This window comes from Manis javanica, chromosome 6 (genome assembly GCF_040802235.1).
Source record: "Manis javanica isolate MJ-LG chromosome 6, MJ_LKY, whole genome shotgun sequence".
Classification (NCBI taxonomy): Eukaryota; Metazoa; Chordata; class Mammalia; order Pholidota; family Manidae; genus Manis; species Manis javanica.
In genome coordinates, this window is record NC_133161.1 from 80414559 (window position 1) to 80438168 (window position 23610).

At 34.4% G+C, this 23610-nt stretch overlaps 1 protein-coding gene across 3 annotated transcripts in view; it reads left to right on the forward strand.

The window, feature by feature from the left end:
- Positions 1-23610, forward strand: part of PCLO (piccolo presynaptic cytomatrix protein) — a 421109-nt gene that overhangs the window by 339559 nt on the left and 57940 nt on the right. The window contains exons 13-21 of one of the 3 annotated variants that reach the window (XM_073238908.1): positions 67-281; positions 2953-3003; positions 6924-7048; positions 9259-9285; positions 15861-15954; positions 18475-18546; positions 20033-20213; positions 21757-21951; positions 23230-23304. In XM_073238908.1, the coding sequence (XP_073095009.1) occupies positions 67-281; positions 2953-3003; positions 6924-7048; positions 9259-9285; positions 15861-15954; positions 18475-18546; positions 20033-20213; positions 21757-21951; positions 23230-23304 (1035 nt within the window). The remainder of the gene's footprint in view (positions 1-66; positions 282-2952; positions 3004-6923; positions 7049-9258; positions 9286-15860; positions 15955-18474; positions 18547-20032; positions 20214-21756; positions 21952-23229; positions 23305-23610) is intronic. The other 2 variants (XM_073238910.1, XM_073238909.1) reach the window with 2 other exon arrangements.

Below are 23610 nucleotides of genomic sequence, written 5' to 3' on the forward strand. Positions count from 1 at the left end.
CTCAAATTAGTTCCATGGTATTAAGTACCTATGAAACTGAGGAACGTATATTTCATTTTGTTGTAGTGGATAAAGCAAAATCCCCAGGGGTTGATCCTAAGCAGTTGGCAGCAGAGCTCCAGAAGGTTTCGCTACAGCAGTCACCACTGGTTCTGTCGTCTGTCGTGGAAAAAGGATCTCACGCGCATTCGGGTCCTACATCAGCAGGTTCCAGCTCCGTTCCCAGTCCTGGGCAACCAGGCTCTCCCTCCGTGAGCAAAAAGAAACACAGCAGCAGCAAGGTGAGAAGGGTTCAGTGTGACCTCTGAGTTACTCATTTTCTAGCTCCTTATTCAGACTAGGAGAAAAGAAACACAAGATCATTTTCTAAAGTGTCTTGTGTTTTCTCATTTCCTAATCTTTTGAAAAAAAAAAAAAAAACCCACATTTGTCCAAGTACACAAATGATCGACATGTATCAAGGTGATGAATTTCTATATCTTTTAAAATATTTTAGCAATTGTTATTATTAGGAACTTGAAAAATGTGACTGAGGCTCCATATTTTCCATTTCTTTGTATTTGTTGCCTAAACCAAAGCCTCTTTGTGTACAGAATATTAGCTTTGCATCATTTTGGAAACACAAGGTATACATTATATTAGATTTTGTAACTTAAATAAAAGATAAAAAGGACACCAGTAAAGAGACGTTGTTAGGACAATAATAAACAATGAACACCAGGTAATATTGATTTTGAATTTTACCTATAATTCCATGTTAATACATTTTCTCTTCATTTGAAATAAATGTTTCAACACTATTATTTTATTTTAAAGTTACTGGGGAATTAAAAGAAAAGACAGATTAGTTTTTGAGCCTTATAGAAGCAGATGAAAATGTAGACAATTTGCAGTTTTTTCTTCATAGATTTGATTCTTGACAGAGAAACTCTCATGGTCAATAAACATATTGGGAAAGTATTCTTGTGTTTAAACATGAATAAAGGTTTTTTGTCATGTGAGATACATGGGAGGGACAGGCTCTCTGAGTAAATTGGACTTCAGAAAGCAGTTTGTTTTACTGACCATAAAAACAGCAGGATGTTGCCAAACATCCCTTTTATTCAGAAACAAACACCGATGTAGGATGATCTTAATCACTGCATCATACAATGACTTGTTCCAAACTAAATATAGCTAGGCTTCACAAAGAATAATTTCAAGGATGGTTAGACTCGATCTCAAAACAAATCTTGACACACCTGCATTTGACTACATGCAATTATGTGCTAATTTTGAAGAATTACTTCATAAAGGTTCTCTATCTCCTGACCTACAGACTAATATCTGTAGTTCCTTTCTCAATTTCTAAGCATATGACAAACTCCACCAGCAAACCAAACACATCATAGTCCTACAAGTGTGTCATCCTGATATTTTTTATTTTAGCAATTAACATCACATCCTCCCAGGAAATTCAATTAAAATTTAAGGGCACCATTGCCTCTTCTTTTCTCTTCATTCACATGGTCTAATCAGCCACTGAATCCTAATCCTCTGAATTCTGATTTTAAAAGTCTGATAATTTTCTCTTTTCTGAACTCACCAATTTCCTTTAGGAAAACATTATTATTTTGCCAGCATTCTTACACTCACTAGTAGTAACTCCACTTACCAGTCTCTCAATTCCTCCTCTTAAACTCCCTTACCACTGTCGTATCTATGACACAGAAATCTGACTGGGTCACTATACTGTTTAAAAGGTATCTTTGCTCCCTGGATTGTGGCCTGTGCCTCCTCTGCCTGGGATCTATCCTGCTATTCTGAAAGGGCCTGATCAAAGGTTTTCCTTGGGAGATTTGAATTTGTGTCTTCAAAATTTTTATGTTATTTTCTCAAGCTGTTTTGTCTCTGAAATTCTAACTAAACTTTATTTTATCTTTAAAATTTGACTTTCCTCTAAGCAATGTTATAAATAAATAATTCAATGAAAGTGTTTGATAGTTTTGTGCTTATGAAATAGATCCTTGGTTTCCCAAACAAGACTTAGAATACAGCTATTTTCTGTGATTATTCTCATTCTAGTCTAAAAATATAAAGGAAAATATCAGAACATGTATATATCCCTAAATATTTTGCATCTTTCCTTTTCTGGTTAATTATTAAAAGAAAGCCAATATTCTGTACATTTAGGGAAACTGGCCCTTATTTGTAGGGTAGCAAACTGGCCTCCATTTTAGTAAGTATCTTCCTATATTTATGCCACATTGACTGATATGCTATTGTAGATCTTGGGTCAGAGACATCATCTCACCTTTTGTACAAAGATTCTCATGAAATGTAATAAGTCAGCAATCAGTCATTTATTCAACGGGATGAATCCATTTGTTTACCAGCTCCCATTCCCAACTGTTTTTCAGGCTCTACTGACATAAGGAACTTTATTAAGGAAGTGAGAGCCTACAAGAATGGGAAGGAGTTCTAATTAAGAAGTGTGAAATGTTAGGAGGTACCTCCTGGCTGCTGCCCTGTAGAAAGGAGCAGGCAAAGGCTGAGCACCCAATACAGGAACACAAGATTTCTTCAACTTCTGTGTTCCGTGGCAGCCATTGTCTAAAAACAATGCTTTTTCAGTCTTCTACAGGTCTTTAAAACCTGCAAATACTTAAATTGAGTACTTTAAACCAAAAGGGTTCATTTTCTTAAGTAATTGAAAAATACGTTACTGCAGGTGTGAAATTACAGCTTCAAACAAGCTTAACAAAATGAAAAATAGATTTTGTGTATCCACAAAATTAAACATTTATTGAGAAGTATAAGTAGACACCGTAATCTAAAGCAGCCAAATGGATGAAATATATTTACCAGGCAGTGTGCTCTGACCAAATAGAAATTAATTTCAGAAGGAAGCTGAAATGATAAATTCTATAAAGGGTTTATCCATTAATGTAATATGTGTTTTTAATATTGCAGCCTACTGATGCAACGAAGGTTGTCTCTCATCCAATTACAGGGGAAATTCAGGTAGGAAAGTATATAAATCTATTTTGGCTGTTTTTTTCCACTGCTCTATTGAAATGGTAAACATTGTTACAACTTTTTCTGTTTTATAACACATACAGACCTGAAAAGGAAAAATACAATTTTAATGGAATAGCATTTTAAAACAAATGTTTTATGAAGTCTAATTATATCTATGGTATTCTGTACTTTGAAATCTTTCTGATGCCTTAGCAGTATCAATATGTTTTATGCTTCCATTACTTTATGTTTGTTGAATATGTTTCTAATGTGACAGATTCTCCTGGAAATTTGAGGAGTCCTTTTCTAGAGCTTCATAAGTCTAATACTCTCTCTTGTCTTCCTCTGATTAACAATTGTTAAATAATTGCCAAACAATTTTTCTAGAGCAGTGTTTTTCCTAGAGGGGATTATAATCAATTGGTAATTGATTTATAAAATCAATTTAGGGGATTTTGCCCAGGAAAATAGAAAACAATAGTATAAATCACTATCTTTCTTAGTTCTCTGTGTGTGTGTGCTTCTAGTCAAAACTTTTAGAAAAACTGTGCATTAGAGGATACAAAAAAGTAATTTAGGGTAGATAAGAAATGTCATGTAGAAAGAACACAATGTAAAATTATAACTATTTGAAGATAATGGGTTTCAGATAAGGAAAATAGAACAGTAAGTTTTAGTTGCAACTCTAACACAGTCTAGAGGGAATTTTTATGAAAGACTTCACAAAGGATAAGAGGTTTGAACTAATTTTGAGGACAAACAAGGAGAAAGGGGGATGGTGTTCCTGGCAGAAGAAATGGCATAAGGAAAAATTCTGCTACTAGACAGTAATGAAATGAAGAGATCAGCTTTGCTGCAGACAAATGTTCCTGTAAAGATAAGTTGAGTCAAAATGAAAAAGAACTTCAACACAAGCCAACAGGTTTTAGTTACTATATAACAGGATGATCAGTAGATTGTCTGGAGTAAGGGAGAGACTAATTGAAAGGGCTATGTAATACAAATTCATACAGCAGAGGCCTACAGGAATATTATAAAGGGGAGGGCACAAAGACAAATCAGTTAAGTGGTTATCTAGACACACACTGATTAAAAGCAGATGTCCAGGGCCAGAGTGGAAGGAGAGAGGAAGTGCAGGACGTGCGCATCTTACTAAGGATCCAACAGCGCTCTAGATGGTGCTGTCTCACTGCTGTTTCCTGCTTCTAGAAAGTCAGACCTGATCTGCTTCATTTCACAAGCAAAAAGAAAATGCTAATTTTCTCATAATATCTTCCTCTTTCTCCCATTTTTTTTTTAATTTCTTGCCCATGGACCAGTATTTGCTATCTCTTTTTGGCTTCTGGTTGTTGCTGTTTTTTTCTTGTTTAATTTTCCTTTTCTTGAAACATTAGGCAGACACCCAAACAGTGGCTCTGGAAGCACTGGGGTGACTCTGGGTGAGGATTACTGGGGGCTTCTGATCCTCTCACAGGTAACCTCTGAACAACGCTCTTCCCCGAGGCCCCACAAAGTAAATTTTGAAAAGCACTCTTTATGTTGGCCATCTGCATGGCTCTCCTTTGGAAAATTGTCTGTTGGGGTCCTCTGCCCATTTTTTATTGTATTATTTGGGGCTTTTGAGGGTTTTTTTGGTGTTGAGTTGTAGGAGTTACCTATGTTTTGGATATTAACCTTTACTGGATTTATGACTTTCAGATATATTCTTCCATTCAGTAGGTTGCCTTTTCATTTCATTGATGTTTTCCTTTGCTGTATAGAAGCTTTTAAGTTTGATATAGTCACACTTGTTTATTTTTGGTTTTCTTTCCTTGGAAAGACATATCTGGAAAAAAAAATTCTTCAAGCTGATGTCCAAGAGTTTCTGTTTTCTTTTAAGAATTTTATGGTTTCAGATCTTACATTTAGGTCTTTAATTTGTTTTAAGTATCATTTTCCCAGCACCGTTTATTGAAAAAACTGTCTTTTCCCCATTGTAGATTCTTGCCTCCTTTGTCATAGATTAATTGACCATTTAAGTGCAGGTTATTTCTGGGCTCACTATTCTGTTTCATTGATTTATGTGTCTCTGTTTGTGCCAGCACCATTTTGTTTTGATTTTATAGCTTTGTACTGTAGTTTCAAGTCAGGGGGTATGATACCTCCTGCTTTGTTCTTTTTTATCAAGATCATTTAGCCTATTTAGGGTCTTTTGTGGTTCCATACAAATTTTATGGTTATTTATTCTAGTTCTGTGCAAAACTGTATAGGTATTTTGGTGGAGATTATATGGAATCTAAAAGATTGCTTTGAATAGTATGGGGGGAAGGTTAAAATAGATAAAAGGAATGAAGAGGTACAAACTTCCAATTATAAAATAAATAAGTTATGGGGATGAAAAGTACAACATAGGGAATATAATCAACACTGACTTATATGATGACAGATGGTAACTATGCTTATCATGGTGAGCATTTTTAATATATATAAATGTCATGTCACTATGATATATACATGAAACTAATATAATATTATGGCAACTACACATGAATAAAAATTTAAAAGAAAAGAAAAGCACTCTCTTAGGGTAGCCTGCAAGTTTTCATTTCAATAAGAAATGAGGTTTTGGTGCCTCATAAGTTAAAAGTGGACTTTAGGCTGACAGAAAAAGGAGAAAACAGCAAAGGATTTCTCATTAAAGATTAGGAAACTATTCTAAATCTCAGTCTAATTAACTGTACAATACTTCTATATTTCAATATGCCATTACAGTACACAGTTATTGCAGTTCTAAACTTCCCATTTCTCCTTTTCCTTCACATCACCTTTTTCTTATGTTTCACATTGCTTTCACAGTGATCAGAGAGACTCTGGGCTATTCTGTATTGAGTGAAGTGGTTAAGGATTCCTTTTTTGGCACAAAACATAGTCAGATAAAAATTATGCTAACATTATTAATTATTCTAATTACCAAATTTTAAATGAAATTTGACTCATCTAAATTATTCCACTTTCAACATAAACAGGCTATTTTGTATGATTATAAAAAATATATTAGTATTTTTATTCATGGATTTTCCCTTTTGAAATATAGATTCCCTCCTTTCTATTATTTGACAAATGGGAAAAAAATCAAGCACTTAAGCTTATTCTAAATGATGCCAGAAGAATCTTTGAATTTTGAAGGAGAAAAATTAGTTAATTCAATTATTTTGAATTATGCAGTCTTCTCGAATATGTATTTGAATTATAAATCTTTTACTATTCAGTGATAATTGCGCAACAGCCATTAAGCATCTCTGAGGCAATGCCTCTCCTTTCCTCTTCAGCCTCCAAAATTAAAGGATAAGATTTCATGATCTTAGTCTCTCATTTAGAAAAGCAGCTACAGAAAGAAAGCTGTATGTTTAATATCAGATAATGTAATACAAGAAAAGATAAAACCTACACACTCCTAAATATTCTTACATTTCAGTACTGACAGCTTTATCTTTAAATAATGATTCCACCCACTGCTAATTGGTGAAATGCAAAAGATATTTTCTAATAAATGTATCAATCAGTTAATTAATTTTCAAAATCCTGGTAATTATACTCATAATGTTAACATTTACTATTTTCCTAAGAGTAGAAATTTAGTTTAAAAATGCTAGTAACTAGCATTTATACTATGATTTTCTTTCTAAGTGAATTTTAGACAGGCCAGGACTTTCACCATGGAAAGAATGAACAGCACATTTACTAGTAATGAACATGTGCTGGGTAGCTCCCAATCAAATTAGACAGTACCTGGTCTGTTTGGTTTCAAATAAAATGGAAATGAGGGTTGATATCCTTATGAGAATTTTAAATACTAGTAAAATATTGAATGATAATCTATTTATATGTCTTTTAAAAGAACAACAAAAAATAATGTTCATGGAATATTTTCTTGTCCCTTTAAGCTTCAAATCAACTATGATCTTGGAAATCTCATAATACATATTCTTCAAGCAAGAAACCTAGTCCCTCGAGACAACAATGGTTATTCTGACCCCTTTGTTAAAGTGTACCTTCTTCCAGGGCGGGGGTAAGTATGGAGGCAATGTCTTCCAAGTATTGCATCCCATGGTTTAAAAAAGAGCAAGGTGTCTACTAGTCTCTAATTTTGAAGACTTTAATATCTTTTCCTTAGTTTTATCAAGGACATGTTTTATAGGACATACATGTTGTCTAATACATTAAATATTCACTAAGTGACTTGTTGAGGTATCCTTATTTATATGCATATCCTCAAATCAATGCCTTAAAATTATAAAATAAAAATACAAGAGTAATATTTGAAACATTGACTTTGGTACATAAATAAAGAAATATCTCTGAATCTCTTGGGTGATATAAACTATTCATATGAAGCAAGTGCTCTTTGAATTTGCTCATAATATATGCAAATTACTATGTTCTGGTATATAAATCAGTACTCAAGGATGGTTTCAAAATGGTGATTTGGGTACCTTATCTGAACAATTTATATTAGCCAAATTGGCATAATAGAACCATAAGTAATCAACATGTAGAGGTTAAAAAAATTGGAGCTGGCAATTTGAAGGCTCTGATTTTATTTTTGTTCATTTTTCATTTAGTTTGAGGAGTGACATTTGAATATCACTTTTTGGAAATGTTCAACGCATGTACATATGTAGAAAGAATAATGTAATGTCCCACCATGTACCCATTACTCAACCTGCACACAATCATCACTTTCGAGAGAATTGTTTCATTTTACCTTCAAATGCTTCCTCTGTACAAATTAGTTTAAAGTGCATATCCACCATTGTTAACTTTTTTCTGCAGATATTTTAGGATATATTTCTAAAGATGACTCATTTTTTAATTAATCTTAATACTACACAGATCCATAATAATTTCAAGTTTTTAAAGTTTTAAAGAAATTAACTCCTAATTTCCCCAATTGCCTCATAATTTTTTTTTAGTTGGTTTGATGACCTAATTGATATTTATAGAACATTCTACATCAATAGCAAAATATGTAATCTTTTCAAGTGTACATGACCCATTTACCAATATAAACCATGTTCTGGGCTGTGAAACAAACCTCAGCAATTTTAAAAATTAAAATCATACAAAGCATGGTTTATGACTCTAGTTAGTTCATTTGAACAAGGTCCAAATTAGAATTATCCATTGCATTTGAATCCGATGTGGACTAACTATGTCACCACAGGAGGATGACCAATTCTTTGAGATTCCACTTCCTTGTCAATATTGAGAAAGCCAAGGTAGGCAGAGCTGTAATTTTTAGTTTGTCCGGAGAATCAAATTAAATAATGCTCAAAAAATGATTTGAAAACTGTCAGGTGCTATTAAATTCAGTATATAGCCTTTAATTGCATCCTATGAATAATTTTACTTAGAAGCTTAGAATTGCTGATATTGCTGCTCCAGGTTTCATTCATCGAATTTAATTTATAGAGATTACCGATTAGCAGAATAGCACAGAAAAGAGGTGTTTTTATTTTAAGTCAATCAATTTGTATCTTTAGGCAGTAGTTGTTATGAATTTAGTTACTTTTTTTAATGTGACTATAACAATAACAAACAGTCTTTGATTCTGTCTTTGATTTGGGTCATTAAACCTTCAATGTTATTAATGACAATATTATGGGGCAAGAAGAAATCACTCCCAGGGGTATATCTCTAATTAGCATTTGTTAATGAATGAATGAAAATAAAGAACTGTCTTATTTTCTATCTTCTCTTATAATATTTTGGAGTAGCACCTCTTATACTATATGAGAATGCTTAACTTTCATTCATTACAAATTTGTTTTAAGTAGACTTTCACAAGCTTGAATAACCAGAAAGGGCAGGCAGGTAACATGAATGTCAGTCCATTCTGTGGTGAGTGAGAAGGAAAGGTGAGAAGATAGTGAAATATGGAGCAAGTTCCCATCCCTACGCAATTTGTCAAGCAAAACATACCTGCTGCATGGGATCTGGCCCAAAAACAGCTCATATGTACTCCGATTCAATTCCCAGCACTTTCATAACTAACTCCTAATTATTGTAACAGCCATGGCCTTGGGATTTATTACACTTGTGAGGTATTATATTAGAGTCTAAGATTATTTTCTGCCTCATATTGTTTATTTGTTATGGTTTAGCTCTTCTAATTATTATTCTCAAATTTTCTTCCTTATTTCTGTCCCTAACTTTCTTCTTCCTGTCTTTCCTACTTTCCTGTTGTATCCTTCACTCTCGCTCTTGGAATCAATGCAGTCAAGTCATGGTTGTCCAGAATGCAAGGTAGAGTTGGCTCTTCTTCAGTGCCCAGCTATGCTGCAATGTCTAAAGGTTGTTTTTTACCTTTCTGTGTACATTCACCCGCAGTTCAACTTGGCTTTAATTTTTATTTTTCTACATGTTGGTGTGTGTTGAATAGCTAACAACAAATTGTTCTGATCACATCATTGCTAAATAGTTTTAGCAGATAGGTGCAATAGAACATAGAAAAGCAGAAAATATTTTTAAAAATATGAATATCACCCTAAAAGAAAGGAAATATCACCCTAAAATTAGATATAACTAAGGTTTCCATTTATAATTTGCCCACTAAAATTAATTTAGCTTCTTATGTGATAATCATAACTTAAGTTCTCCGGAATCTTCTATTACAAATAACAAATCTAGAGTCATTTTTCAAAAGTAATAACTGATCTGGATGTCCAGTACTAGGCTTGTGTCTCATCTCAAAGATAATAGTTGTCTGGTATTTTTCCCTCACTGAGACCTGGTATTGAAACATTTTCATGTCTTTATACCTTCTGCACCACAAAATTATTGCTACACAGTATAAGATGCCATAATCGGCCTGCTATACTATATTAGCAACAATGGAAAACTGCCTCCTTTGTTTGCCAACAATAGAAAACTGTTTCCTGATAGAGCTTATAACATGTTAGATCATTACATTGTCAACTAAGGCTATCTCTTAATACAGAGCCAAAATCATTATTTTATATATCTTATTACATTATAAATTAAATGTGTTATGGTATAGGATTTGTTCTTGTCTATAGCATTAAAATTGACATCTTTGCTAATCCTGACAAGCTGTTTCCCAAAACAGGCTGTTTCTGATTTTTAAAGGCATAAATATTTAAGTATTTCAAAAAAAGGGTTGGTCGCAACAGCCTTTCCAGTATCCAGAAACTTTGGTTTCCTTGCAGCTATATAATTATGGCAAACACCTAAACTTGCTGTTTGCAAAAGGCTGCTTGTTATGACTGGCTCTCTTATCTCAGGATACTATCCAAATCTCTCAGATTGGTATGTGAAATTAGTTCTGTTTCAAAGAGAGAGTGTCATTTTAGAACAGATATTATCAATGACTTTATTCAGAACAATCTTATCTTGTCCAGAGAGACTGGGGGTAAATTGTCAGAATGACAGTGATTGTCTATATTTAACTTAGGAGACAACCAGTTTTGTAAATGTAAATAGTGATTGAAAGAAGTCACTTCCATAATTTTTTTAGAACTGTCAATGTGAGAAGGAATTAAAATGACAAGGTACTGACATTATAAGGTAGGCTGAGGAAGACAGTGAGTGAAGTCCTTAAGAACCTGGGTTGGAATTTTAGCCCTACCCCTTAGAAGTTATGACGTTTCTCTAAAACTATTCCCTCTTCTGCTAAATAGGAAAAATAATAGCTCCCTCAGGCTTTTTGTGAAACAAAAAACCTATAAGATTGCTTTGAATAGTATGGGGAGAAGGTTAAAATAGATAAAAGGAATGAAGAGGTACAAACTTCCAATTATAAAATAAGTAAGTTATGGGGATGAAAAGTACAACATAGGGAATATAATCAATACTAACTTATATGATGACAGATGGTAACTATGCTTATCATGGTGATCATTTTTTAATATATATGAATGTCATGTCACTATGAAATGGTTTTAGAGAAACTAATAGCTAATTTTAGCTATCGTGATGTTCTCTAAATACCCTTATTAGCAAGTCAGACTATTTCCTCTGGGACCTGTGTAAGGCTGGTCCAGGTGTTGTGTGTATTTACAATCCCAAAGCCAAAACTTATTTTATTTCAATAGATTTTAAAGGAAAAAAAAGAAGTACAAGTATGTTTTAAGGATCCATCTAATAAACATTTATTTGGCATAGACTGCTCCATACGCTGTACTAGGTCCTGGGGTTAGAGATGACTACACAGCCATAGTCTCTGACTTTGGGCAGAGGATGATAAAGCGACAGGCCATAAACACACTATTGCATGGAAAAACAGAGCTAAAAAAATGGGAAATGCTCTGTACTTCTAAATTAAAGGAAACATCCTCAGAGGAGTATACATATATATGTAATTTTTCCCAATAAAGTAATATATATTTACAATGAAGGAAACCCAAATAAAATAAAGGACATTTTAACCTTCAACATTTTAGTTAATTCTAGGAAATTTAAATACAAAGAAGGCACCATGTTCCATTCTTCTTTCTCAATTTTTCTTTTGAAATTATAAACGAAACTCAGAGAACTGTTTTTCTGCTGGTTTAGGGTAGAATAATTGCATCTCAAGTACCTCTTTCTGCTTGCCTTAAAAGCATAGCTACCTATGAGAAAATGACTGGCCAATAATAAGAAATGCAAGAAAAGAAATGCAGCAAAACTTCAGGGGGATGAAAGTTTAGATCTTTGTTTTATTAGCATCATGTTCCATCTTGATTAACTTTTTATGTTCCCTTATTAAAAACTTTATTAGATATGGCCTGATGGTTCTAACATAATATCATTATTATGATCTTTATATGTAGTGTGTTTACCAGACAGGGAAGGAAAGGGAAAATGAGCTCCACTTTTTCCTTTATCTGAATTTATGCTCATATTCAAGAACCCCCCTGCTTACCTGGCCATCTTCAACTTGTAAATCCACTGATTTTATATGCCTGTGAGAATTGCAGAGAGTTTTTCATTGTGTGAAGTGTCACCACATAGTCCATTAGGATCATGTTCAAGATGGTCAATACATGGTAGTTATAAGCAAGTATATCAAAGAAATGGCTTTGTGTGGCCATATCTGTGTGTCTGGAAATCTGCATGTGAGAAGACTGCAAAGGCTTTCATGGACATTGTTTACCTCTATTAATCCTAAAGGCAATGGATACCTTGATCTGGAAAGAATTGGAGAATCAAACTCATAATTAGATTAATACACTCTGTTAAAGTGAACATCTAAATTGTTTTCCTATTTCTATTATTTCTGAGTGTATCTGGGCTAAAATTGATATTTATAATAATAATCCCTAGTTCCACAAAGTCTCTTAGGATATCCCATTCAGAATTTCCCTGAACATATCAAAAACTGACCTAAATATTATCTGTAATTTATATAATAAATACACAAAATATATTTAAATTGAGGTGAAGAAGTTTAAATTATAGGGTAAAGAAGACAAATTGAACACTTTCATTAATGAAGTCTATAATTTAAAAATTTGATGGATTATTCACTTCTTATGATGAGCCTAATAAATTGAGCTCATATAGTGTATGTTGAAAAGCAACCAGTTTTCCTATGTTTGAATCATCGTCCTACCAGTTAATAACTATTGCAACCTTGCCCACAAATCTTAATTCCCCTGAGCTTCAGTTGTTTTATCTACAAAATAGAATAAGAAATGATTCCTGTCTCATAGAATTGCTGTGAGGATTAAGTGACTTAGCACATTAAAAGCACCTAGAACTCTGCCTGGGAAAAGTAAGCATTTAATAAATGTTAACTGTTTTTATTTTAGTGTGCTTACTTTATAAAGTATCTTTCATACATGAATCAAATATATAATGGGATGTCAATATAATTATTATGTCAGGACAATACAATACATTACGATTAAGTAAGTACATCTTGATAGGGAAGCACAGTTCCTAGTAGAATTGGCATTCAATAATTTTTGCTATAAGTGGAAAAAATGACCAAAATATAAATGTGAAAAATTATAATAACAATTATTCATATTTATAGATTAAGTAAAGATGGTCACTAATAATTTCTTTTGAAAATATTTAAATAATGCAGACTATTTTCATATATACAGGCATACCTAGAATTTTAGTAAAGTACATGAGTTTGCATTTGACATTAATTCCCATCATGTTAAAAAATATATGCCTCTAAATTTTCAGAATTGAAAAAAAATAACAATTTTACTACTATTCACTATATTATGAATCTCATCCTTAATGTTTTGCCCATGCTCACATCACCTTGATAATGTTCCAAACAAAGAGAAACTTTAAAACTCATACTACCATGTGTTTTACTTCCAAGTGTAGCTGCCTGGAGGAATAGCCATAAATTTTAAAGTAGTAACCACAGCTTGCCATTAACTTGAAAGTGCTCACATTCTTTCTTCCTATGTCTTAAAAAAAAATTCAAAAACAGAAACTATAAAGAGACATAGTTCACCAAAACAATTTTGAATTTTTATTATAAAATGTTTCTAACCTACTAAAAATTATCAGAAATATTCTGACAAATATCTGTGTTTTTACTACCCAGTTCTATCAAATATTAACATTTTGCAATACAGGCTTGAGATTTTTTTTTAAATCAACTTTTTACAGATACCGCTGAAGCCTTCTGAAATCATCCCCTTGTCCACCTGAGACAACCGCTAAATAGAATTTAATATCTAAAATTCCCAAGCTGTCTTATGATATAAATGTTAGCTGTACATATACATGTATACATAAATAATGTATATATATTTCATATATAAATAATGAAATATTATTTCACATGATTTTAACTTTAAATCATGATAACATACTGCAGTTATCCTGCAAGTTTTTTGCTTAAGATTTTTTTCAAGATTTATCTATCTTGATATATAGAGGTATATTTCATTTATTTTTAACTGTTGCTTACAGTTAAAATAAATATATCATGTATTTATTAATTATCAACACACTACCAGAAACAATGTCCCTGTAAATGTTTCTGAACACATTCCTTGGGCACAGGTGGGAGAATTTCTCTAAGGTAGAAAAGGAATCAGTCAAAGAACTTTCTGAGTGTTTAGGTACATAAACTTCACTAAATGTTGACAATTTACCTAAGATGTGTGTGTACAAACATACTTTCTTTCCATGAGAGTTCCTATTTCTTTAAATCATTGCATGTACATTTCCTCCAAACTGCATTTTATCTTGAATGATAAAGTTGTTGATCCTGCTCTTATTTTTGTACATTTGAATGAGTTATTTCAAAGTAAAAGGAGTGTTGTTTTATTTCTTAATATTCTATGCAATTCATGGTGGCTGAAATGCGAGGTCTTGGAAGATGTAAATTCAGTAGCTCTCAATCTTGGCTACACATTAGATTTACCAGGAAGATTTTTTAAATTCTGATGCTCAAGCCTCACCCATACCTATGAAGTCAGGATCTTGTTGGGGTGCAGAGTGAGGTTATGTGGGTGTAATGCTGGTTTCCCCACCTCCCACCCTTGGAACTCTGATTCCTAGGTGATCCCAGTATGCAATGCTGGGAGTTACTGCCCTGGCATATAACTGATAAGAAAAAGAATAAAGTTGGAGAAAGAAGAAGGACACTTGGCTGTAGATCCATTTCTAAAAGTTGGTGGTGAACTGGAGCTTGATTCTCACTAGCTTCATCTAGAATGGCTAGGTAAATTAGTGTCTGGGGAACAATAGTAGGCATTCAGGATGTGGCAATGCTTGTGATCAGGAATGAACAGAGCAAGAATTAGTCTCCCCATAGTTGGGAATAGAACTACAGACCAAGAGTCAGGATCCAGTCCCATTAGAGAAAGACAACTTGTGAAGTCCAGGCACATGAAATGACCCCAGATGAGTAGGACTCTGATGTTGTCTAGGACTTGAGACATAAGCCTAAGCATAAAATTCAGAAAAAGGCAGTGGGGATTAGGGACGGGCTTGTCCATGTGGGCAGCATTGGCTAATAGCCCATAGCAGTAAGTCTAACCCCACCAGCTGCATGATGCCAGTGATAGATGTTGCCAGACTTAATGAGAAAAGGTTTTGGAAATAAGTTTTTTTAAACATGTAGGATACAAATTTCTAACTGTTGCTCAGAGGGATGGAAAAGTCAAGGATAAATTCAAATGCCCCAAGCTAATGAATGAGGAATTTTTTTTTCAGTTCATGATTTGTAATGTAAACTATTGGCATAAACCAAGAATTTGTATACCAAGAATTAATAAAAACAGCTTTATAACTAGATTAAATGTCCTTATATACCTTATAGAAGAGTATACCTTAAAGAAGGTATCTGGAACAGGTATATATAAAGAAGAATATACCTTAAGGAAGAGATAAGAAATGTTCATGGACTCTCAGCTATAGCAACAGCCATTTTTCATTCTTTCCTCAGTCAAAACAATTTTGCAATTTTTTTGGAAAAAATGAATTTAAAGAACATTTGGCTTCGCTGACATGATGAGCTGTAAAACTATAGAAAAGTTAAATGCCAAATTATTATTTATGGGGCAAGGAGATGTTGACATTACCATATAGTTCATGTAATTATCTCCTGCATTCGGGAAGGAGGAAGATTTCTAAATTATAGTATAGTTAGAGCATCTAAAAGCTTTTATCTAAAAAACTACTGTAGGGCAAATTAAACTAAGGCATCCAACATATTTTTAAATTGTCATTGTGCATTCAAGTTAAAATAAGGTTTAAGACATGAAGATGATGAGATGATTGCACAGTGATTCAAAACAAAGTATCCTCTTAAAATGTCTGCACGCCCTTCAGGTTGACTGTGAAGTCATCAGTTAAGGTGCATAATCAAGGTAACTCTTTCTTTTCCTCTGATTCAGTGCCGAGTACAAAAGAAGAACTAAATATGTTCAGAAAAGTCTTAATCCTGAGTGGAATCAAACAGTAATTTATAAAAGTATCTCCATGGAACAGGTATGCATGATTACTTTCTATCTGACAGATTTAGACTAATGTAAGAATTGTGATGACAAAAGTATTGAAAGATTTCAATCATATCAATTTTTCTGTACAAACAGAAAGAATTAAGTAAAATACATCTTAGAAATATAGCCAGTGAAAGGAAATGGATACAGTTCAAAGGTACTGTGAAAGTATGTGTGTGCATTTAACAGAGCAGCCAAAAAATAAACAAATAAATAAATGAAATAAGATGAGTGGAACACTTTCCATCAATTATTTCAAAATTTAAGTATTTCAATAGAGTGGGCCAAATTTACTATATTTTGAGCAAAATTCCAATTGGCTTGATTTTTTTAAAAAATATGGCCACTCCATTTTTTTCCAGGTCTATTGAGATACAGTTGACATATAACATTGCATAACTTTAAGTTGTACAATATGATTTGATTTGTTTATAGTGCAAAAAATATATTTGGCTGTATTTGACTTTCTTTTCTTTATGGTATCATTAATCTACAATTACAGAAAGAACATTATGTTTACTAGGTTCTGCCCTTCACCAAGTTCCCCCCACATACCCCTTCACAGTCACTGTCCATCTACGTAGTAAGATGCTGTAAAATCACTACTTGTCTTCTCTGTGTTGCACAGCCCTCCCCGTGCCCCCCATGCACTATACATGCTAATCATAATGCCCTCTTTCTTTTTCCCCGCCCTTATCCCTCCCTTCCCACCCATCGTCCCCAGTCCCTTTCCCTTTGGTAACTATTAGTCCATTCTTGGGTTCTGTGATTCTGCTGCTGTTTTGTTCCTTCAGTTATCCTTTGTTCTTATACTCCACATATGAGTGAAATCATTTGGCACTTGTCCTTCTCCGCCTGGCTTATTTCACCGAGCATAATATCCTGTAGCTCCATCCATGTTGTTGCGAATGGTAGGATCTGTTTTTTTCTTAAGGCTGCATAATATTCCATTGTGTATATGTACCACATCTTCTTTATCCATTCATCAACTGATGGACATTTAGGTTGCTTCCATATCTTGGCTATTGTAAACAGTGCAGCAATAAACATAGGGGTGCATCTGTCTTTTTCAAACTGGAGTGCTGCATCCCTAGGGTAAATTCCTAGAAGTGGAATTCCTGGGTCACATGGTATTTCTATTTTGAGCATTCTCAGGAACCTCCATACTGATTTCCACAATGGTTGAACTAGTTTACATTCCCACCAACAGTGTAGGAGGGTTCCCATTTCTCCACAACCTCCCCAACATTTGTTGTTGTTTGTCTTTTCGATGATGGCAATCCTTACAGGTGTGAGGTGATATCTCATTGTGGTTTTAATTTGCATTTCTCTGATGATTAGCAATGTGGAGCATCTTTTCATGTGCCTGTTGGCCATCTGGATTTCTTCTTTGGAGAAGTGTCTATTCAGCTCCTCTACCCATTTTTTAATTGGATTATTTGCTTTTTGTTTGTTGAGGCATGTGAGCTCTTTATATATTTTGGATGTCAATCCTTTATTGGATCTGTCATTTATGAATGTGTTCTCCCATACTGTAGGATACCTTTTTGTTCTATTGATGGTGTCCTTTGCTGTACAGAAGCTTTTTAGCTTGATATAGTCCCATTTGTTCATTTTTACATTTGTTTCCCTTGCCTGGGGAGATATGTTCATGAAGAAGTCACTCATGTTTATGTCCCTGAGAGTTTTGCCTATGTTTTTTTCTTAGAGTTTTATGGTTTCATGACTTACATTCAGGTCTTTGATCCATTTGGAGTTTACTTTTGTGTATGGGGTTAGACAGTGATCCAGTTTCATTCTCTTACAGCAGCTGTATTTTGACTTTCTTAAACAATACAAAGGAAAGTTTTAATCCTTAGAAATGTATTATCACACCAAGCAACATTTTAGGAACTCATCTCTTCTCAAAATTAAGGCCTCTTAAGAATGTGGCATTGTGGAGCTAACCTGTACAAGTGAAAGTATAAAGATGACTAGTGTACAGGATTATAAGTGAGGTTTGTCATGTGTCCTCTGGAACATTTCTAATTTGACTGTGAAGTAGACACTGGATATAAATGGTAATCTAGGGTCTTGAATAAGTTAAATTCACCTGCAGAATTAAGACAGTGCTACTATGTTATTTGGCAGTTTCCTGAAACCACAAAACTCTAATCCAAAACCTTTATCTAAATAACCTAAAGAGTTATGTAACCTATGAATTCTGTGTAGTAAAGGGTATTTGTAGATTATGCTTTCTATTTTTTAAAATGGAGTAGAATAACAGGAAAGGAGTGAAGTTACTATTTTGATTATAAAATACTGAGACCTCTTATGATCAACCACTCATGAGGTTGGACTACAAAATCATTGATATTTTGCATCATGTTTAATATAAACTCACATGGTTTTAGATAAAATTGAAAGTATTTTCATATAAATGGAAAGATTCCAAGGAGGTCTGTAATATGAGTGTAAGGCAAAATTATGATGAGAAATGAGGTTAATGACATTTTGATTTGAACTGTAGCTCAAGAAGAAAACACTGGAGGTGACAGTCTGGGATTATGATAGATTTTCTTCAAATGACTTTCTTGGTGAGGTGAGCCTCGGATTATTCTTTTCCTATTGTTTTCAATGTAAACCACCAATTAAAGCTTGATGCTATGCATATTTCTTAACTTTATAAGATAACCATTTCTGAATAATGTTCATTGGTGGATAGAATTTATTTCTTGATTGATTCTTTGAATAGGTGAATAACAACTTGAGAAATGGTTTTCACTTTGCCACTCAATGTACTTTATAATTAATTTTCACGATGAAGTTTTGGTAGATAAATATATAATCATTCTGTGAATCCAAACTATTATGCTAAAGATTAGAGGTAAATTTATTGTAAATTGAGCTGGATTTTTAAAAATGGATTCTCGGTTTATACATATAATTGCTGTTCCTCACTGCATGTATGAATGACTTAATGGGACATTTTACATTCTTATTTCTTTTAAATAGTACATGAAAAATCCCTCAAAAATTTTTATGAAGCAAAACTAGAAGTAGGAGAAAACAATAAATAAACAATCTTTTGTAAATACTCAAGGACTCTAACCTAATCATGAAATCTGACAGGTGCTGTGACTTTTTTTCATTTTTCATATTCCAATATATGAATTACATTTATTGATCTTTGCTTAGAGCAGGTTATAAATTAGTATTAAAAAATAAATCATCCCTGAAAATATGTGATCCTGAGAAGATAATGACATCCTTTCAAGGGAGATAATAGAAAAGAGTTCTGTGGTCTAGGTGACAAGAGGCCATGGTTGGGTCCTGCACTCTACCTCTCTTTCCCATCAAAATTAGGCCACTGTGACCTCACCTGAGGCTCTGCGATGGCACAGTTGTTTCAAAAAAAACTGGCTTATTGAAGTCCTTATAATTTACTGTTCACCATGAACTTAGAGTACATCATATCCATCGTGCTGGTTTGTTTTTTTTTTTTTTTGTATCTTATCAAAGCTAAAAGGTCAGCAACTGTAAAATGTACCATTAGTTATAAACCACTAAGAATGAAAAAAGCTGCCAATTAAATCATGACACAGTGCTTTCTCATCACAAACTGAGTCAAATCCCTATTTCAAGTATGAACTAAAGTATATTTTAAAGTGGAATAATTCAGTCATTACAAATGACCTCTTTTTTTTTCCATTTTGTCCCTCTTGTGACTAAAACCAAACAATCCTCAAAAATGCTCCCCAAGTTCGGGACTGGAATATGTCCATTTAACAAAAGAAAGCTTTATTTCATAAGAAGATTGATTTGTGACTCTAATCTTTTTATGTCATCTCTGAGTAATGTAATTTATAGTCAAAGATTTATGCAGTTCAATCTAACTGAATGCTTATTAAGCATCTTATATGCAGAAGATGCCATTGCCAATACCCTGGGGAAGAAAAATGAAGAAGATATCCTCTTTATCCTCAAAGGTCATATGACATCCTTGAATAATTTTCATATCACAGAAAGTAAGGAATAAATTACACCTCCATCCACTAATGTCATTGATTTACTGTACTTTTTTTCAGGTACTGATTGATTTATCTAGCACCTCCCACCTCGATAACACTCCTCGGTGGTATCCCCTCAAGGAGCAGACCGAGAGCCTAGACCACGGCAAGCCCCACCCCAGTCAGAGCAGCCAGCGGTCTCCAAAGCCATCCGTCATCAAAAGCAGAAGCCACGGGATCTTCCCGGACCCATCCAAGGGTAGGAGATATTTCAAGTGCAAAAAGCTTTTGTCTAGTTGCTCACTCCGTATCTTCTTGAGTAGGAGCGCCTGTATGTGTAACGTATTTGGAAAGGTCGGGTTCTATTGGAAGTTATTTAATGTAGTATCATACAAAGAGTAATGGATATGGGATGAGGAGAAATGGACGTTGTGATCCTCCCTCTCTGACTCTGCTTTTCAACCTGAGAAAAGGAGGAGGTTGGGCTATTTGGTCTTTTTCAGCTCTTAAAATCCATGGTATGATTTTATAAAATGCATTGGGTATTTCATACAGAAAATAGACAAATCACAATAGTTCATTGACTAATCATCATCATTACTATGTATGCATATTTCTTCTAATTGTCTAAATCCCCATTTTTATAGGTATATTCATGTATTTTATATGTAATGGATGAACAGACATAATTTTGCATCCTGCTTTTTTGTACTTACCATTTCAAAAAATTTTCCCCATGTCATCAAGAGTATTGGTGTGCTGAAATGCATTTAAACTTTCCTAACTGCAGGACTCAAGCTAATTGTATGATTTTTTTCAAAACTGCCATTATTATTTTTAAATAGCAAGGCCATTCATTGGGTTTCACAATATACACAGCATTCCCATTTGAATGTACTTCTCCTTTGGAAGGTTCATTACCAATTATCCTATAACACAGCATTAATCTTCATTATACACTAAGTTACTGCCTGTATGAGATAACTATATAGTACCTTATCTAGATATATATAACTACTTATGAGTATTAAATATAATTTTTTATTGGAACTGAGTATTGCTTCCTTCCCTCCTCTTCTCCAAAAGTACATCAAATTGAAAGTAGTTCTTTGGACATTAGAAAGAAATGGGTCATAAGTGCAAGGTTCCAGGAGATGGAAGACTGAGGCCGTGTCCAGTAAGCCACTGAGTTGATATGATAAACCACGGACTATAACAAGTGCTGTAGATTAATTATGAATGAGTTTTGTAGCTCATTTATGGATCCCACTTGGCCAGACCAATGCTGCCCTGACTGATCCTGAAGATCATTTAGTATAAAGGCTTCTCTCTCTCTGACGACCACAGTTAATGTGTGATCTGTATATATATTCTCTAAGATCTTTTCAAATGATGATTCCACAGTCTCCATTTTTAATATGTCCTAGCCACTCACACCCCTTTGTTCAGGAATTTGCTACATTTTTACTTAAAACTCCATTGCAGCAGTATGGGCCTGTTATCCCATACTGCTCCCTACTAGAATTAGCAGAGTTACTCGGTGAAACTGGAAGTGAATATATTATTTACATGAGGTTAGAATGTAGTCCTCTCCTCAGACTTCTCTCCCTTTTCAAGATTGTCATCCTTTCCTCCCAAAAGTTGTTTCCCAAATGTTTAATCACATTACTGTGCGGCAAGCGGTTGCCTAAATGAGCCAAAAAGGAAACTGAATTAACATAAATCTTAGACAGTTTCAAATTATGTGAGACCACGCTTGACAGGAGGAACTTTAACTCATGTTTCTACCCTTCTGTAACCAGACATGCAGGTTCCCACCATTGAGAAATCCCACAGCAGTCCAGGTAGCTCGAAATCCTCATCTGAAGGCCACCTGCGCTCCCACGGACCATCTCGCAGTCAAAGCAAAACCAGTGTCACTCAGGCCCACCTGGAAGACGCAGGGGCTGCTATAGCCGCTGCTGAAGCCGCCGTGCAACAACTCCGCCTTCAACCAAGTAAAAGACGCAAATAAATTCCTCAGCATGGCAGCTTAATGTTCATCTGTTGCCCTTCTCTTCTGCTGTCCTTCCCTTTGCTTTCTGTCTCCGGCATATCCTGCTCACTCTGCTCTCTGTCCCTTTGTCTGTGTAAGAACAATGTCAGTACATAAATATGCTCTTTCCTGTTGAGATTTTTCTTTTTATGTTTACACAGACTGCAACAAAACTGGCTGTTTCTCCTTTGTCTCCACCCTCCATCCAATCTGGCTCATAGTATTTGGTGGCTGTGTCTGTGATGTTTGCAGGCTAAGCAATGTTGTGTGTCCTTTCTGCGTGCAATTAAATAATCCTTTAGAATTCAGGAATATAAGCACAAGCAGCTGCCAACTTCTCAGGCATTATACCAAAAAAGCACACAAACAAGCATGTAGAGCAGATGAGCAATCAGATTCTAGAATCTGAAAACACTCAATTTTAGGGAAAAAAGTAAATGCAACCAAGTTCTAGAACCTAGGGGGAAAGTCATTTCAAGCTTAAAAGCATTAATAAATTATGCATGAAATGTTGCAGCTTTCCATATGGGAAACTTCTAGTCTTCTAAGAAAAAAACCTGTGAAGAAAATAATGTTTCTTATTTTCTCAAAAAAGTACAGAATTTTAATATATATATAAGCATATGCACTGAGGCCATGTAAACTCTCAAGGAGCACAATCTGGTCCATTCTGTTGGATCACATTTTGTATATGATAACAGAGAATTTATAGGTTATTTTTTTTCTAACCATAAGAGATCCTTTGAAAGTCAGGATCTCAATTAAACCATAGCCACTCACCCATCTTAACTGCTGTATTTTCATTTAATTTATGAAAATTTACTCGATTGATATAATTATATGGAAACTTACTAACTACAGAGATTTTACAAATGTAGGTGTCCTGTCACTTTAGGAGGCATTAGCTGGACAAAGGAGATCGATTAATGTTCTCCCCATCTCCCAAAGTCATCACTTCCAAAGAAACAGCCAGTTTTCACCCCCTTTAGTGCTGTGCATGTGGTGTCATTTTGGCATTTGAGAACACAACTTACTTAGAGCAAAAGATCACTTCTGTTTGCATGATAACATGTGAGCTGGCTCCATCCGAGGACACATACCCTGGGGTTCCATTTCACCCACGTGGCCGCCACGGCACATGAAAGCAGTCAGTCTAATCATGCCAGGAATCAGCACAGACACAGCATAGCGGGCGTCCTCCCCATTCAAAGAACTCAGTGTGATAATCTGCCTCCACCAGCCAATGGCATCCAAGACCACAGCCAGCTAGCCCTCAGCAAGGTGATGTCTGATGGACCAGTCAAGCCAGAAGGAGGTGAGCAGAAAGGCACTATGCAAAGCACACAGCAAGAACATCCCCCAGATTTAAAGCCCTCTGCTTTTAATTTTTAGAGATTGTCTGATAAGATATGTTTATCCACTTTTTAATGTGCTTTTGTGGGCATGGCATTTCAGGACTTCATCATCACCGTGTTAAGTCCCAAGATCAGTCCCATAAGATACTGACTACAGTGATTTGTATTTTTCTATGCGCTGGGCATCTTTTGACTTCTGTTGGGAAATAGATTAACAGTATTCATATTGCAGAATGGAATGCATGCTACTAACCTAATCTGTTCAA